The sequence below is a fragment of the Bombina bombina genome, chromosome 9 (assembly GCF_027579735.1).
Source record: "Bombina bombina isolate aBomBom1 chromosome 9, aBomBom1.pri, whole genome shotgun sequence".
In the NCBI taxonomy this organism is placed as follows: Eukaryota; Metazoa; Chordata; class Amphibia; order Anura; family Bombinatoridae; genus Bombina; species Bombina bombina.
The window spans coordinates 137783864-137803314 of record NC_069507.1 but is presented as its reverse complement, the minus strand read 5'-3'; the positions used below and the strand labels follow the sequence as shown (position 1 = coordinate 137803314).

The 19451-nt window shown below is 41.2% G+C and overlaps 1 protein-coding gene across 7 annotated transcripts in view; it reads right to left on the bottom strand.

The window, feature by feature from the left end:
• Positions 1–19451, bottom strand: part of BLNK (B cell linker) — a 793385-nt gene that overhangs the window by 19716 nt on the left and 754218 nt on the right. For all 7 annotated transcript variants that reach the window (XM_053692400.1, XM_053692401.1, XM_053692403.1 and 4 more), the window contains one exon: positions 6523–6562. In XM_053692400.1, the coding sequence (XP_053548375.1) occupies positions 6523–6562 (40 nt within the window). The remainder of the gene's footprint in view (positions 1–6522; positions 6563–19451) is intronic.

The window sequence follows — 19451 nt, the reverse complement described above, 5'->3', positions numbered from 1 at the left end:
TCAAGTCACAAAATCTTGCTCAATGTCACTACGATAACTTGCTAATGAGGTTTGACCACGCCAAAAATTATAACTGTGAATTGAAACTGGCAACTAAAGTTGCCACGTTTCCTGGAAAACCCTCCAAATAATTATTAGCATACATATACATAATTATAAAGCATTCAGAAACTAAAGCTGCTGGGGCTAATGTAGTTTATAATTAGTTTCACCATAACAAGGCCTTTATTATCCACATTGACCTGAAACTTAAAAATACTAGCTCTATCGATAAAATACAACAGTATTAGTGTTGTACTCCATACTACTCTGTGCATTGGTAATAGGTACTTTCTGATACTGTTCATTGGTGTATAAGTATTTACTGTTAATGCTCATTGGTTGATGTTACATAATACTTATTAGCCTGCTTTGGCCTACAGACTTAAAGGGACATTAAACACTAAATACATGCTAGATAGAATGATGCATTCAAAGAAAAGATTAGTCCATGACTAACATGTAGATGTATTTTTTAAAGTTTCATTAGTTGTTTAAAAAGTGACAAAACAAGTGTAAAGTTTTAGTGTCTATAAAACACTGGGAGCTGCCATGTTGTAACTTGTGTTACCTTCTCTGCTGTGGCCAATTAGGGGCAGTTATACATAGGTCATTAGAGTGTGCAGCCAATGGTTGTGCTGGATTTAACAGTGTTCTGCACTTCCATTTCTAACAGGAACTGAACAGCTCACAATTTCAGAATGGAATTACAGGCAAAGAGGACAAAATAAATAATTAAAGTATATTGCAGAGTTGCTTTATTATATACAATTTATCATTTTATATTACCATCTTAAAGTGTTTAATGTCCCTTTAAGTAATCACCCTTGATATATGCAAAACACGGAAGGGGACAGCACTCCCAGACCGCACTGGGTACACATCTGTGTGGCTGCATATGTGTGGCTGTATTAGGGACCCAGGTTTTGGAAGAGACCTTGATGTGGTACCTGGGCTTGTCCCATTTGCGGTAACTGACTCTTCCAGTTTTGCTTTTAATCTTAGCTGAGAGCTTGTGAGCGAGTGCTGGACTTTTTCTGTGTGTTGTATTGTTTGTTTTGTAATTTTCCCTATGGACCTGCACCCAGGCTTGACTCTAGCAATAGCACAGCATCCTGAGAGTGCTATAGCACCAACATCTGAGCATGTTGCAGGGTCATGGGATGTGTACCCAGTCTGGTCTGAGATTGCTGTCCTCTTCCGTGTTCTGCTTTGGCCTACACCTGCTACTGTTCTATTAATCTCCATTTTTCTAAGATGCACATGTGTCAGTCTTGTCTTCAGAGAAACCAATCAGTCTTTTGCTAAGATAAATGAATCTCTTCTTTGTTCTTTCTTTTCTGCTGTCTTTTTTGCTGCCTTTGCTAGTGATGTATTGTGGTGGGAGTAACAGTGACCAACTACATATTTCTCTTATCTAGGAATGTTACTAGTATATAAGCTGTCACACCTAGCAAGAGCTCGCTTCTATGTTTGTCTTTCTGTAAGGGAAGCCCTGCTTGCAGTAACTTAAAGATCAGCCAGTAAAGGGTTAACCGTTGTCGGGATATTTTGGTCTGGTTCCAGTTATTTCTCCACCTGGCACAAACCCTTTTGGGCTAAACTGCCACATAAATACTTCCTGCTAATGTGGTGGATAGTTACTTCAGGAAGTATTTATAAGCCACTGATCATTAGTTTGAAGTGCACAACTTATACTGGAATATTAGTTCAAATTTAAACAAATTTTACAACATATTCTTCAGGAAAATAATGTTAGCATGATGAAAATTGCAGCTGTTTCATATGGATGACAAAACATTTGAGTACATTATTCATTAGTTTCAGTTTCCCAGAGGATAATTAACATAGATATTGACAGCAGATAAGAGCCATGGGCCCAGCAAGTCTGCCCAATATTTTCTAAAAGTATAAACGTATCTAGTTCGTCAGATAGCCTTATGCTTATCCCAGGCATTCTTAAAGGGACACTGAACCCACGTTTTTTCTTTCATGATTAAGATAGAGCATGCAATTTTAAGCAACTTTCTAAAGAACTCCTATTATCAAATTTTCTTCATTCTCTTGGTATCTTTATTTGAAAAGCAAGAATGTAAGTTTAGATGCCGGCCCGTTTTTTGGTTTACAACCTGGGTTGTCCTTGCTTATTGGACAGAACCAATAAAAAAGTGCTGTCCATGGTCTGAACCAAAAAATGGCTGGCTCCTTAGCTTAGATGCCTTCTTTTTCAAATAAAGATAACAAGAGAATGAAGAAAATGTGATAATAGAAGTAAATTAGAAAGTTGCTTAAAATTGCATGCTCTATCTGAATCATGAAAGAAAACAATTGGGTTTAGTGTCCCTTTAAAGCCCCCCACAGTGTTTGTCATTATCACCTCTTGTGGAAGTTTATTCCATGAATCAATCACCCAGGGCCGGACTGGCAATAAAAAGCATTCCTGGAAAAATATGTAGACCAGCCCTATTTTCTGTTGAGTCGGTAGATTGCACATGCCCCATTTTTCTCAAAGGGGATTACAGGGTTACTCCTTCCCCAATATTTTTTCAGAATTAAATTATATTACTTTGTATTAAATAAAAATGTCAGATTTATGTTATATAGGCACCCTACAACCCTATTGCATCCATTAATACCCCATTTAAATTGTAGCTTTCCAGCTCCAGCTGCTGCAGCTCACTGGGAAATCTCCTGGTATCCTGGTAGGCCAATCCGGCCCTGCAATCACCCTTTCTGTAAAGAAGTACTTCCTCAAATTAGTTCTGAATATATTACCCTTCAGCTTGAGATCATGTAATTGCTTTTTACATGAGACTTTTTTAATAAAGGGACAGTAAAGTAAATGATCATAATTCATATACAGGGTGAAACTTAAAAAAATTATCCAATTTTCCTTTCTAATATTTGCTTTGTTCTCTTGATATTGCAATTCTAATATATATTTACTACTCTGTGGCAGCACTGTTTCCAACAATGTTTGTAGCAATTTTATAGACTGGTAAAACACACGCACACTCCCAAAGTCTATCTAGGTTTACCCTTCAACAAACATACCAAGAGAACAAAGCAAATGTGACCGTAAAAGTAAACTGGAAAGAACACACGCCCTATATAAACCATAACCTTTTAATATTGACTTTACTATCCCCTTAAAGGGATATTAAACAGTCTGTTTCATTATTGTAATAAAAAAACACTAAGCAGCGGCTTATATTGCAATATTAATCATTTTAAATAGATTTGACCTTTTATTTATTTTTAACTTCATTTGTGAGGTATTATTTACTTCCTGTCACATCCCTACAAGAAGGCTGGGGTCTCTTCAGGGAGGCTTATCTAGCTTGATGTCATAAAACTTCTAGCGTAACATGAGCTGGTTTCTTATTTTTTTTTTACACAATCTGTGTACAACATAACATCTCAACTTTTTTTTTTTAATATGTCTTTGTGAGTGAACAGCTGTAGGCTCGGCACAATGACAACGGAGAACTCCTTTCTACTGCTTGTGATAAACATCTTTGAAATGTTTTTTTTTTTTCACTCTTCACAATCTCTGAGCTTGTTTGAAGGAGGGTTTTAAAACGGCATCATACATGTTCTAATAGATCATAACGTATGTTGCATTCTGAACGTTAATATATGCACATTAAAAAGGGTCATTAAAGGGAAAGGTAGGTCAGAATTGAAAATGAAATTGAGTGCATTCCAATGTGAAATAAAAGCATTTTTGCAGGGTACTTCCATTAGCAAAAATGCTTCTAGTAAAAGTTTATTTCTATTTTTCTGCAGCAAACGCACATATCCCGTGAGTGCACGTGCACTTTATTCAAGGCGGATTGGCCTACCAGGATACCAGGAGATTTCCCGGTGGGCTGCAGCAGCTGGGGCTGGAAAGCTACAATTTAAAGAGGTTATTAATGGATGCAACTGGGCTTTAGAGTGCATATAAAAACAATCTGGCAACTTTTTTTCCATACAAACTAATATAATATAATTCTGAAACAAAATATTGGGGAAGGAGTATCCCAGTAAACCACTTTGAGAAAAATGGGGCTTGTGCATTATGCTGAGTCAACGAAAAATAGGGCTGGTCTCCAAATTTTCCAGGGCTGCTTTTTATTCCCAGTCCGGCCCTCTTTATTCAAGCACCACACCTTGTCAGAAAGTCAGTGGTGGCTTGTATGAAACAAATGATATCTTCACAGAAGCAATACACAGCATCTTCATCTCTCTGAGCTTGAATACAGATGCACAGTCCCTCACAGCATATGTGTGTATGCTGCAGAAAATCAGTAATAAGTTATACTAGAAGCATTTTTGCTAATAGAAGTATTTTGCAAAAAGGCTTTTTATTAAAAATCAAAATACATTTATGCACATTTCAATTTTGACCTATCGCTTTAAACACTGAGATTGCGATATACAATTGTAGAGAGAAAAACTGCAATATAATATAATTTATTTTGTTCCTTTTCCCTGTAATTCAATTCTGAAAATTGTGGGCTTTCCTATTAAGAATGGAAAATGCAAACTACAGACTTAGCACTACTAGATTCCAATTTCTTTCTAGATACTAAAACTTTACACATTTTTTCATGATTTGCACACCTAATATATATAAAAGTGTATCTACATATTAGTATCAGGCTTTAAATTTAAATTCCCTAATGGTATCTTTTTTACAGTCAGTTTCTGTCTGACTTAAAGCTGCAGTAGCAAAGAAATGCCAATATATTTTTTTAAATAAATGTAGCCTATTTGTACTATTTATCCAATCAATTTAAAGGGACAGTAAAGTCAAAACTAAACTTTCATGATTCAGATAGGGCATGCAATTTTATACAACTTTCCAATTTACTTTTATCATCAAATTTGCTTTGTTCCCTTGGTGGTATTTTTAAAAAGCTAAACCTAGCTAGGCTCAAACCGATTTCTAAACCGTTGAAAACCACCATCTTAGCTCAGAGCATTTTGAAAGTTTTTCACAGTTAGACAGTGTTAGTTCATGTGTGTCATATAGATAACATTGTGCTCACTCCCGTGAAGTTATTTAGGAGTCTTCACTGATTGACTACACTGCATGTCTGTCAAAGGCACTTAGATAAGGAGGCCGTCTGCAGAGGCTTAGATACAAGGTAATCACAGAGGTAAAAAGTGTATTAATATAACTGTGTTGGTTATGCAAAAACGGGGAATGGGTTATAAAAATCTATCTTTTTAAATAAGAACAGTTTTGTTGTAGACTGTCCCTTTAAGTATGTAATATAGATTCTAGATCCAAGATCTCAAAGAAACATACGTTTTGACGCCAGATAAGAACCATAGGCCCAACAAGTCTGTCCAAACTTCTTATAAAGTATAAGCTTAAAGGAATAGGAACGTCAAAATTAAACGTGAATGATTTAGATAGAGCATGCAATCTTAAAACACTTTTACATTCACTTCTTTTTTCAAATGTGCTTTGTTCTCTTGGTATCTCTTGTTGAAAAAGAATACGCACATATCTTACACTAGTCAGAGCTAACTGCTGATTGGTGACTGCACACATTTGTCTCCTGTGATTGGCTAACTAGATGTGTTCAGCTAGTTGCCTGTAGTGCAATGCTGCTCCTTCAGCAAAGGATAACAAGATAATGAAGCAAATTTGACAATAGAAGTAAATTATAAAAATTGTTTAAAATCGTATGTTCTATCAAAATTGTGAAAGTAAATGTTGTTTCCTGCCCCTTTAATTCATTCATAGCGTAGCTTTATGCTTATCCCAGGTATTCTTGAAGTCCCCCACAGTGTTTGTCTTTACTGTATGTATGTATTGGGTACTTGTAAAGCACGGCTAATCACCCGTAAGGGTCTCAAGGCGCTGCTCATTTTATCGACCTCGGAAGGATGAAAGGCTGAGTGGACCTCACCGGGGATCGAACCTGCAACCCTTGGGTTGCTACAGAGTTCAGCCACAGTGCATTAGCATGCTGAGCTATCTGTCCGGTTTCTACTGCTGCTAATGGAAGTTTATTGCATGAAACAAGTACCTTTTGTTATAAAGGGCTTCCACAAATAAATCAAGTGCAAAGCAGTGTAGCAGTTTAAACATCTACCTATTAGTTGTATTATTTTTTTTTCTGCCTTTTCTTTCTCTCGCCTTTTTTTTTAACAGAAAGATACTGCATTACAACATTACATTTTGGTGATAGAATTTATGACACTATTTCAATATACATCATACATGTACCATATTTTTACTGTGAAGCAGTAGATCATCAATACGTTTCTATAATTAAAGGAATATTAAATAAAACTGCTTTAAATCAGGGATTACTGTGGATCTAATTTTTTTTGTTTTTTGCGGGAGGTCAACATGAACACTACTTTTATGCAATGATTTAGCACAGAAACAAGCTACATGAAGAAAAAAAAAACGCTATAGCATTATAAAGTGGTTTATTTCCTTTATGCCCCTTTAATGACAACAGCAATAACACTTACCAATATGGTTGCTCGTTTCCCTTGGTGGTAAGTTTGGCTTCTGTTAAATACATTTAAAATAAATATTATATAGTTTAATGTATATTCACAATAAAAAAAATAACATTCTAAAATACAAAATGAGTCTGCTTGTATACTAGATTATTGTATATGTTATTGTTATTATTATATATACTAGATGCATTTTACCCTATTAGCCTGTATTCGTTTAAGTTAGAGATGGGTTAATACCACAATAATCTTGATCCTTCTCATTGTCCCTTAGGTAACAGAGCAACAAAGAAATATAAACAATGCAAGGATGTTGTCCTCTGCACAAAGGAAGTGATCACAAGACATCTTTCATCCTCTGTACTGAAGTGGTTAATCTGTATTAAAGGCCTAATGTGAAGAATGGTTGAAATCAGTGCCGGTTCTAGAACTTAAAATTTGGGTGGGCTAACAAAGGTGATAAAAAAGTGCCCTTCACAGCTCAACAGGGGGCGCTACATGTGCATTTAGAGGCAAACTGTGTTATTAATAAAATATACAAGGATATCGGGGGGCGGAGCCTAGCCGCGATCCAAGATGGCAGCATCCCCTTAGAGCTCTGTAGTCCCCTTAAACTTTTGCATAAAATTAACGTTCTCAGGCTGACTTAATTAAATTCTAATAGCGGCGGATCTGGTGGTGAGGCAAGCAGGATCCCAAATCTAAAGCAGTAGCAAGCGGAATAGCAAATTAGCCCTCACTCTGGCGGACATCGCACGCACTGAAGCCTAAGGTACCCGGAGTGAAGCGGGAGACTCACACCATCACACAGCTCACCTATATACCAAGAACAGGAGTGCCCGATCCCCGGCGTAGCTGTGGTCTCTCGTGACCATAACCTAGAAGACCTTTCAAACTCAGCCGCGGCGCAGTGCCGCAACGCTAGGCCTCACCCACATGACCCAGAACGCATCATAACTCCACACTGCAGAAGAGAAACTGAACCGAGGGAGAGACATCCTTCCGTAAGTAATATATGACAGCAGGGCCAAACGAACAATTAAATACTGAACATACCCAAGGCTCATTATAACAAGAACCTCAGCTGCGGCAATTTATATCACTGCTCTATTAACAAGACAACTGCATACAACCGCGGGCCAGTATTGACTGAGGTAGATGGACTGCAGTACTACACAGGGCATAAATTAGAAGCCCGAGCTCACTACAAGCGAACTATTACAAACAAGACCATCTTGACCTGACACAAAAGATAAACTACAATATCTAATGAGTGCGCACTGAGACCTGCTTTACTCAGAACAGCAGGAGATCTTCAGGACTCTGGTCCAATTAAAGACTAAGATAACAGCACAACACTACAATAAGAGATGACAAGCAAAAGGTCAGCCAAACCGCCAAAAAGTGTGCAATCCTCAGCTTTGGAGAATTATTTCACCCCTTCTGAACCTACAACACCAGCTGGAGGTGGGAGCCAGAATATAGCGAGACAGATAACAATGGCATTGGTTCATGAACCTGAGGGGCAAGCATGCAGTTCACTATACCTTACCAAAGAAGACATAAGACACCTATCCTCTAAAGAGGATATTAAAGAGGCTATGATGGACTTTAAATCTATGTTTGGAGAGCTTAAAAGAAATATTGAATCTGTAGATCAGCGGGTCACTATAATAGAAGAGAAACAAGACACGCTGAGTTCAGACCTACAACAACAGAACAATTGCTTGCAGGCCCAAGATGGCACTGTGCAGGCTCTTATGGACAGGGTGGAAGATCTGGAGAACAGGAGCCGGAGGAACAACCTCCGGCTCAGGGGAGTAACAGAAGCAGTCGATCCCCCTGCCCTGCAGAACTACATACAGGAATTCGTCAGACATCTAAAAAAGGACGAGTCTGCCTCAGAAGTACAGATAGAAAGAGCACACCGAGCTCTGAGGCCTAAGCCACCTAGCAGAGCCCCGTCTAGGGACATCATAATGAAATTACTATCGTTTAAGGACAAAGAAGATATTCTAAGGCTTGCCAGGGCACAGCACCCGATAGAATTCAGAGGATCCGAGATCCAGGTATACTCTGACCTTTGCCCAACAACTCTGCAAAAGCGTAGGGACCTGAGGTTCATTACGGCAGTCCTTAGAGACAATAGAATCCCATACAGGTGGGGTTTTCCCACATGTCTGATAGCAACAAAGAACAATACTTCACATGTCCTTAAATCCATAGAAGATCTACCCGGTTTCACCCAGGCATTGGACATCCACATCGCCCCTCCACAGGACATTGATGATGACAACCGCAGAGCCCCGAGAAGGCCTCCCCCTGGAGACCGCCGGCCAATGGCACAGTGAACAAAAATTTAAAGACTAGAAGGACTCTTAGTAGTGAGATATAGGTAACCTGCTGATGCAGAACTGACACTGCCTGGATCACTTACAGGTCGTATGTAGCACAGATGAATAATTAGAGAACGTTAGTTTACTAAGTTGATTACAAATGTTCATGTTTATAGCGAAAGTGAGGGGACAACTACCCCCCCGACCTATTGAAGTAACTGTTTAGTTAGAGTCAGTTAATTATCAATTGACGCCTAACACAGTACACCTTTCTTTTTTTTCTCTCTTTCTTTATTCTCTCTCCCCTACATTTTCTTGCCACCCCCTTTCCACACCAACTTATATCCTATTCCATTTTTCTTCTCTACTCACTCTTTTCTATTTTTTTTTTTTTTTCCCCTCTCCCCCTCCTCCCCCCCCTCTTCTTTTCTTTCTCCCATAGATACTCACCCCCTTTTCTGACCCACCCCGCTTCCCCTCCCCTCCAGGCTCTCTGAGAGTTAACAACTCTCCCCACACACTATGGCACCAAACCAGAACCGACCACGCCCTATAGAGCTTGTTACAATAAACACTAAGGGGATGAACAGTCCTAATAAGCGTTCCATACTCCTTAGGGATATGCACAGAATGAGTGCGGATATCGTACTATTACAAGAAACGCACTTTTCAGTTAGTCACGAACCTAAGTGGTGCTCCCACAGATACCCTGTAGCGATCTTTGCGTCAGGCCCCACAAAAAAGAACGGGGTGGGGATACTGTTCAGCGCAAACACACCATTTCAGGTCATACAGACATACAAAGACCCGGAGGGCAGATATTTAGTGGTCACAGGACTCCTATATCATAGGCCTATCACTCTAGTCAACATCTACTGCCCCAACCACTCTCAACATCTCTTTCTGCCAAAAGTCATCCGGAAAATACAAGAACTTAAAGTGGGCATTCTATATGTAGGGGGGGACCTTAATGCATCACTTGTCCCTTTGTTGGACACTTCCGACGGCCTCTCCAGCACCCCCCATAAGATACTGAAACACATTAATGCCTCATTGACAGAACTAGGGTTGTATGACGTTTGGAGAACACACCACCCCGCAGACAGGAACTACACCTTCTATTCACACCCCCACAGGAAGTACTCCAGGATAGACTATCTTTTCACTGATACAATAGGGCTAACAATTACTAGAAGTAGTAATATCCACCAAATCACTTGGTCTGATCACGCCCCTGTGGGGTGCGCAATCTTATGGCCCACCGTCCCAGTCACACCTTATATATGGAGGTTAGAAGATACCCTACTAGATGACCCCTTGTTTAGTAGGGAATTGAGTGACGCTATCCTGGAGTACTTTCGTCACAATACCGATGACCAATTGCCAGTCACCACGGTCTGGGAAGCACATAAGTGCACCATCAGAGGCCTTCTTATCAAAAGGAGAGCGGGTCTCAGGAGAGCTAGAAGGGAACACTACCAAAACCTGCTGACGCAAGTAACTAATGCCGAAACAAAACACAAAGCACAGCCAACAAGCGAGGCACACTCCAAAACACTTATCACTGCTAGAAAGACACTTATGCAATTCCTGCAGGAAGAATACCAGAACCAAGCACTAAAATTGAGACAACTTTATTACGAACAGGGAGACAAGGCAGGAAAGCTACTCGCTAGGGCACTGGCTCGCAAGCGAATTAAATCACATGTACACCAGATAGTAGATAAAGAAGGTAATATCAAATCAGACGCAGACTCAATAGCAGATACCTTTAGACAATACTATGCTTCACTATACAACCTTAAACAAACACATAGAGAAGAGGAGGTACACCAGGGAGGAGGTCGAGATGAGGAGAAAATCATAGCATACCTTGAAGGGGTGGCCCTCCCCAAGCTCACAGAGGGGGACAAAGAGGCACTCGATGCTCCCATTTCCATATTGGAAATTAAAAAAGCAATCAAAGACCTTCCCGCCGGTAAAAGCCCAGGACCGGATGGATTTGGACTTAAGTACTACAAAAAATATGCAGATGCCTTAGCCCCAAATCTGACGAAACTATTTAACACGCTATCCGATTCCCCAAACCTTCCACGATCCATGCTGGAAGCTTACATCACGGTGATCCCCAAGCCCGGAAAACCGCCTGACAAACCTGAAAACTACAGGCCTATATCTCTCTTAAACTCAGATGTGAAGATTCTGGCCAAAGTTATAGCATCCCGAATAAACAAGCTCTTGCCAAACCTGGTCTCAACGGACCAGGTAGGGTTTATTCCTGCCCGAGAAGCGAGAGACAATACTCTAAAAATCTTGCAGATGATCACATATGCACATATTGATAATCAGCCACTCGCCCTGGTCTCCACAGACGTAGAAAAAGCGTTTGACCGGGTGAGTTGGCCCTTCATGCGTCACACTCTCGAGAGGTTCGGATTCGGTCCCAGCATAATCAATGTGATTATGTCACTCTACTCGACGCCTAACGCCAAAATTAGGGTCAATGGCACGCTATCAAACTCTTTCCAGATCCAAAACGGAACAAGGCAGGGATGCCCCCTCTCGCCTTTGTTGTTCGCCCTGACAGTTGAAGCACTGGCGAGCAAAATAAGAGCTAATCCGACCATTAGAGGATTAAAGATCGGGGGGACAGAGCATAAGCTCTCAATGTATGCAGATGATATTCTGTTGACACTGTCTGACTCCCCTAGCTCACTTAGAGAAGCACTGTCGGAACTCTCCGCTTACGGAGAAGTATCCAACTTTCTGCTCAACCCCCAGAAATCAGAAATTTTAAACATTACAGAACCACCCATGGTGTTTGCGGCTCACCACACGGACTGTCCCATCAAAATCGCAGACCAGTTTATCAAATACCTAGGGATTTGGATCTCCTCTAACATTAATGAGATATCAGATGTTAACTATAAACACATCTGTGGAGACATAACGAAAGACTTGAAAAACTGGAAAAATAAAACAATCTCATGGATGGGACGGGTGGGGGTGGTTAAGATGAATATCTTACCGAGGGTGCTATACGTGATGCAGACAGTCCCGATCCACCCAACCACACCATACATTAGGCAAATACAAACAGCCATGGAGTCATATATCTGGAATGGGATTAAACCCAGAATCAGAAAACAGACCATCTATTTGCCTAGAGAGAGGGGGGGGCTGGGGGTGCCCTTGCTGAAGGAATACCAGAGAGCTATTTCCCTTCAGAGAATAGTCGAATGGAGCCGGAACTTGCGTAGCAAGGCCTGGGTCCAAATGGACAATGAGATATTAAACCGGAACAACACGGGAGCTTTAGCATGGATCCCTGCCAAGCATCGCCCCTCTGAGATACAGAAGTACCCCCTAGCGAAAGAGGTGTTTGAGACATGGGATAGACTACTTAGCGAAAACACGCAGCTCTCTTCCCATAATTCACCAAACACTCCAGTTCGGGACAACCCAGAATTAGGAATAGAAAACACACCACACGCTCCGGGAGCGTTCCACACTCTCCAGGAGGCCTCCATCTCCAACATAATACATCAAGATAAGCTCAAAACACATGCAGAACTGATGGAATGGGCCCCAGATATCTTTGCCTCTTGGTTCAGAACGGCACAGATAACACATTATTTTAAAACACACAAAGACAGGACCTCACTCACGAGGCAAAGGACAATCTTTGAAACTCTATGCACAATGTCACAGACTCCGGCCCATCTTATCTCTCAAATATACAAATTACTCCTACTGAAGGGGGACTTTTCTCTTCCGAGATATACTCAGGCATGGCAGGCAGATCTAGATCAGGAAATAGAACATAAAGATTGGCTCAAAATCTTTGATAGGGCCAGGCGAGCTTCAGTGTCAATGAGAATACAGGAAACCCACTTCAAATTGCTCAGCAGGTGGTACCTGACCCCTCATAGACTACAAAAAAACATAATTTATGCTTACCTGATAAATTTATTTCTCTTGTAGTGTATCCAGTCCACGGATCATCCATTACTTATGGAATATATTCTCCTTCCCAACAGGAAGCTGCAAGAGTCCACCCACAGCAAAGCTGCTATATAGCTCCTCCCCTAACTGCCATATTCAGTCATTCGACCGAAAACATGCAGAGAAAGGAAAAACCATAGGGTGCAGTGGTGACTGTAGTTCAAATGAAAAAATTACCTGCCTTAAAGTGACAGGGCGGGCCGTGGACTGGATACACTACAAGAGAAATAAATTTATCAGGTAAGCATAAATTATGTTTTCTCTTGTTAAGTGTATCCAGTCCACGGATCATCCATTACTTATGGAATACCAATACCAAAGCTAAAGTACACGGATGATGGGAGGGACAAGGCAGGTACTTAAACGGAAGTTACCACTGCCTGTAAAAAACCCTTTCTCCCAAAAATAGCCTCCGAAGAAGCAAGGTATCAAATTTGTTAAATTTGAAAAGTATGAAGCGCAGACCAAGACTCCGTTTTGTAAATCTGTTCAACAGAAGCCACATTTAAAAAAGGCCCAAGTGAAAACCACAGCTCTAGTAGAATGAGCTGTAATCCCTTCAGGAGGCTGCTGTCCAGCAGTCTCATAAGCTAAATGAATTATGCTTTTTAACCAAAAAGACAGAGAGGCTGCTGAAGTCTTTTGACCTCTCCTCTGTCCAGAATAGACAACAAACAAGGTGAACGTTTGATGAAAACTGTAGTAGCTTGTAAGTAAAACTTTAAAGCACAAACCACGTCCAATATTGTGTAATAGACGTTCCTTCTTTGAGGAAGGATTAGGATACAAGCATGGAACAACTATCTCTTGAGTGATGTACTTGTTAGATACCACCTTAGGAAAAAACCCAGGTTGGTACGCAGGACTACCTTATCCGTACGAAGGACCAGATAAGGAGAATCACATTGTAACACAGATAACTTGGAGACTCTACGAGTCGAGGAATTAGCTACCCAAAAGGAACTTTCCAAGATAAAGATTGATATCTATGGAACAAAAAAGGTTCAAACGGAACTTCTTGAAGAACCTTAAGAATCAGGTTTAAGCTCCATGGCGGAGCAACAGTTTTAAACACAGGCTTGGATCTAACCAAAGCCTGACCAAATGCCTGAACGTCTAGAATACCTGCCAGACGCTTGTGCAAAGAAATAGACAGAGTAAAAATCTGTCCCCTTTTAAGGAATTAGCTGACAACCCTTTTCTCAAAAACATCTTGGAGAAAAGATAATATCCTGGGAATCCAGACTTTACTCCATGAGTAACCCTTGGATTCATAACAATCAGATATTTACACCATATCTATGTTCAATTTTCCTAGAGACAGGCTTTCATGTCTGTATTAAGGTATCAATGACTGACTCGGAGAAGCCATGCTTTGATAACATCAAGCGTTCAGTCTCCAGGCAGTCCATCTCAGATTGATTCTATTTAGATGGTTGAAAGGACCCTGAGGTAGAGGGACCTGTCTCTGAAGCAGAGACCGTGATGGAAAGGATGACATGTCCACCAGATCTGCATACCAGGTCCTGCGTGGCTACGCAGGAGCTGTCAAAAACACCAAAGCCCTCTCCTGCTTGGTCTTGACCTCCGGAGGAAATCCCACTCCCCCGGAAGAAAAGTCTGACGACTTAGAAAATCCACCTCCCAGTTCTCAACACCTGGGATATGGATAGCTGATAGACAAGAGTGAGTCTCTGTCCAGTAAATTATTGTAAGACTTCTAACATCGCTAGGGAACTTCTGTTCCCCCTTGATGGCTGATGTAAGCCACAGTCGTGTATATTGTCCGACTGAGTATGATGTACCTCAGAGTTGCTAACTGAGGCCAAGTCTGAAGAGCATGGAATATCACTCCCAGTTCCAGAATATTTATTAGAAGGAGGGTCTCCTCCTAAGTCCACTATCCCTGAGCCTTCAGGGAGTTCCAGACTGCATCCCAACCTAAAAGGCTGGCATCTATTGTAACAATTGTCCCATCTGACCTGCGGAAGGTCATACCCTTGGACAGATGGACCCGACATAGTCACCAGAGAAGAGAATCTCTGGTCTCTTGGTCCAGGTTTAACAGGGGGACAAATCTGTGTAATCCCCGTTCCTCTGACTGAGCATGCATAGTTGCAGCGGTCTGAAATGTAGACGTGCAAACGGTACTATGTCCCTTGCCGCTACCATTAAGCCGATTTCATTCATATACTGAGCCACCGAAGGGCGCGGATGGGATGAAAAAAAAAAAAAAAACACGGCAGAAATTTAGAAACTTTGACAACCTGGACTCCGTCAGGTAAATTTTCATTTCTACCGAATCTATCAGAGTCCCTAGGAGGGAAACCCTTGAGATTGGGGATAGAGAACTCTTTCCTTGTTCACTTTCCACCCATGTGATCTCAGAAATGCCAGTACTACGTCCGTATGAGACTGGGCAATTTGGATGTTTGACGCCTGTATCAGGATGTCGTCTAAATAAGGGGCCACTTCTATGCCCCGCGGTCTAAGGACCGCCAAAGCGACCCCAGAACCTCCATAAAGATTCTTGGGGCTGTAGATATCCCAAACGAAAGAGCTACAAACTGGTAATGCCTGTCTAGAAAGGCAAACCTGAAAAACGATGGTGATCTTTATGCATCACAATGTGAGGATAAGCATCCTTCAAATCCATTGTAGTCCTCTATTGACTCTCCTGGATCATAGTTAAGATGGTACGAATAGTTTCCATCTTAAATGACGGAATTCTGAGGAATTTGTTTAAGATCTTTAGATCCAAAATAGGTCTGAAGGTTCCCTCTCCTTGGGAACCACAAACAGATTTGAGTAAAAACTCTGTCCCTGTTCCTCTCTTGGAACTGGATGGATCTCGTACACAATGTAAGAATGCCTCCTTCTTTATCTGGTTTGCAGATAATTGTGAAAGGCGAAATCTCCCCTTTTTTTGGGGGGGAATCTTTGAAATCCAGAAGATATCTCTGGGATATAAATTCCAATGCCTAGGGATCCTGGGCATCTCTTGCCCACGCCTGGGCAAAGAATGAAAGTCTGCCCCCTATAGGATCCGTTACCGGATAGGGGTCCGTTCCTTCATGCTGCCTTAGAGGCAGCAGCAGGCTCCTTGGCCTGCTTATCTTTGTTCCAGGTCCGATTGTCTCCAGACCGCCTTGGACTGAGCAAAAATTCCCTTTTGTTTTGCCTTAGAGAGGAAGAGGATGCCACACCTGCCATGAAGTTTTTAAAAGGTACGAAAATTAGACTTTTTTTTTTTTTTTTGCCCTTGATTTAGACCTATCCTGAGGAAGGGCATGACCTTTTCCTCCAGTGATATAAGCAATAATCTCCTTCAAACCAGGCCCGAATAGGGTCTGCCCCTTGAAGGGAAGTTAAGTAGCTTATTTATTAAAGTCACGACAGCTGACCATGATATAAGCCATAGCGCTCTGCGCGCCAGTATAGTAAAAAACAGAATTCTTAGCCGTTAGTCTAGTCAAATGAACAAGGCATCAGAAAACAAAGGAATTGGCTAGCATAAGCTTGTCAAATATATTCATCCAATGGAGTCGCTTAACTGTAAAGCCTCATCAAGAGACTCAACCCAGAACGCCGCAGCAGCAGTGACAGAAGCAATGTATGCAAGGGGCTGCAGGATAAAACCCTGTTGAATAAACATTTTTTATCCATTGGATCTAAAAAGCACAACTGTCCTCGTCAGAGGTAGTGGTACGCTTAGCTAGAGTAGAAACTCTTCTCTCCACCTTAGGAACTGTCTGCCAGAAGTCCCGTGTGGTGGTAACTATTAGAAAACATTCTTCTAAAAAATAGGAGGGGAAGAGAACGGCACACCTGGTCTATCCCATTCCTTATTAAAAAATTTTTTTTTTTTTTTTTTTTAGTAAACCTCTTTAGGTATTGGAAAAACATCAGTACACACCGGCACTGCATATTATTTATCCAGTCTACACAATTTATCTGGCCCTGCGATTGTACACATTCATTCAGAGCAGCCAAAGCCTCCCTGAGCAACAAGTGGAGGTTCTCAAGCATAAATTTTAAATGTAGAAATATCAGAATCAGGTTAAATCATCTTCCCTGAGTCAAAAAAAAAATCACCCACAGACTAAGCATATTGTGAGGTAGTATCATACATGGTTCTTAAAGCGTCTGTATGCTCTGTATCTACCCCCAGAGCTAACTGCTTTCCTTTAATTTCAGGTAGTCTGACTAATACAGCTGCCAGAATATTATTCACCACCTTTGCCATGTCTTGTAAAATAAACGCTATGGGCGCCCTTGATGTACTTGGCGCCATTTGAGCGTGAGTCCCTGAAGCGGGAGTCGAAGGGTCTGACACGTGGGGAGAGTTAGTCGGCATAACTTTCCCCTCGACAGAATCCCCTGGTAAAGAAACGCTATGGGTGCCCTTGATGTACTTGGCGCCATTTGAGCGTGAGGCCCTAAAGTGGGAGTCAAAAGGTCTGACACGTGGGGAGAGTTAGTCGGCATAACTACCCCCACGACAGAATCCTCTGGTGATAATGTTTTTAAAGACAAAAAATGATCTTTATTGTTTAACATGAAATCAGTACATCTGGTACACATTCTAAGATGGGGTTCCACCATGGCTTTAAAACATAATGAACACAGAGCTTCCTCTATGTCAGACATGTTAGAACAGACTAATAATGAGACTAGTAAGCTTGGAAAACACTTTAAATCAAGTTAACAAGCAAATATATAAAACGTTACTGTGCCTTTAAGAGAAACAAATTTTGCCAAAATTTGAAATAACAGTGAAAAAAAGGCAGTTAAACTAACAAAATTTTTACAGTGTATGTAACAAGTTAGCAGAGCATTGCACCCACTTGCAAATGGATGATTAACCCCTTAATACAAAAAACAGATTAACAAAACGAAAAATATGTTTTAAACAGTCATAACAGCTCCTACTTTTGAAGCCCTTTTGAGCCCTTCAGAGATGTCCTATAGCATGCAGGGGACTGCTGAGGGAAGCTGAATGTCACTGTTTGTAATTTTAACTGCACCAACTGTAAGTTTTATACTATAACAGTGGAAATTGTTTCTATGCAAAATTTAAGCCAGCCATGTGGAAAAAACTTAGGCCCCAATAAGTTTTATCACCAAACATATGTTAAAAAACGATTAAACATGCCAGCAAACGTTTTAAAACACATTTTTACAAGAGTATGTATCTCTATTAGTAAGCCTGATACCAGTCGCTATCGCTGCATTTAAGGCTTTACTTACATTACTTCGGTATCAGCAGTATTTTCTTAGTCAATTCCATTCCTAGAAAAATATTTTGCTGTACATACCTTATCTGCAGGAAAACCTGCACGCCATTCCCCCTCTGAAGTACCTCACTCCTCAGAATGTGTGAGAACAGCAAATGGATCTTAGTTACGTCTGCTAAGATCATAGAAAAACGCAGGCAGATTCTTCTTCCAAATACTGCCTGAGATAAACAGCACACTCCGGTGCCATTTAAAAATAACAAACTTTTGATTGAAGAATAAACTAAGTAGAAAGCACCACAGACTCTCACAACCTCCTATCTATGTTGAGGCTTGCAAGAGAATGACTGAATATGGCAGTTAGGGGAGGAGCTATATAGCAGCTTTGCTGTGGGTGGACTCTTGCAGCTTCCTGTTGGGAAGGAGAATATATTCCATAAGTAATGGATGATCCGTGGACTGGATACACTTAACAAGAGAAATCTATCCACACACAAGTGGGGGATGCTGGAGGGGTTGCGGTGGGGAGGGAACTCTTTTGCATATCTGGTGGAGTTGTCCACTAATACAACCCTATTGGGAGGAAGTATTGGGAGACATGAGCAGAATACTAGGGGTCATTATCCCACCAAAACCATCATATTTGATCTACCACGGACTCCCTAAAGTGACAAGGGAGGATAAGTACCTACTCCTACTGCTCATGCTAAACAGTGCGAAAGGTCTAATACCTAGGCACTGGAAGGCAACACGGGTGCCAGATATACTGGAGTGGAGATCTAGAGTAGAGGAGCTGTTGAAACTCGAAAGGTATCACTATCTTAAGACAGGCAGACTAGCCACTCATGAAATGATGACATTAACATGGTCGGGCAAAGGGCTTTAGTGAAATCTAACAAGAAACCAAAAGCTGAACATATGGGAATAATACCCAAAGCACTAAGGGAATAGACCCTGTACTTGTGTCAGATGTCCCCACCTTAGCTGTACATACCCCCTTACCCTTGGGTGTGGCCACCCCCCCCCTCCCCCCCCCCTCGCCCCCAAACCCTCTAGACACCTGTCTCTGCCTACTCAGCCACTCCTGTCTATCTTCCCCTTCCCCACCATCCCTCCCCCCTCCCCCTTTTTTTTTTTTTTCTCTTTCTCCTCTTTAGCCTGTCTGGGCCATAACATCGGAAACTTCCAATTCTCAGCAGTATGAGATAAACCCTGCTGAGTGCTTTAGTGTTAAAACAATTTATTTCTGATGTTAAGCTACAATAAACATGTCACGCGAAAGTCGTGAGACTAATTATATACAACGAGTCTCTCTACTCGTTGGAGCAAGCTCAAAGACAATATTGAAAGAAGTTGAAGA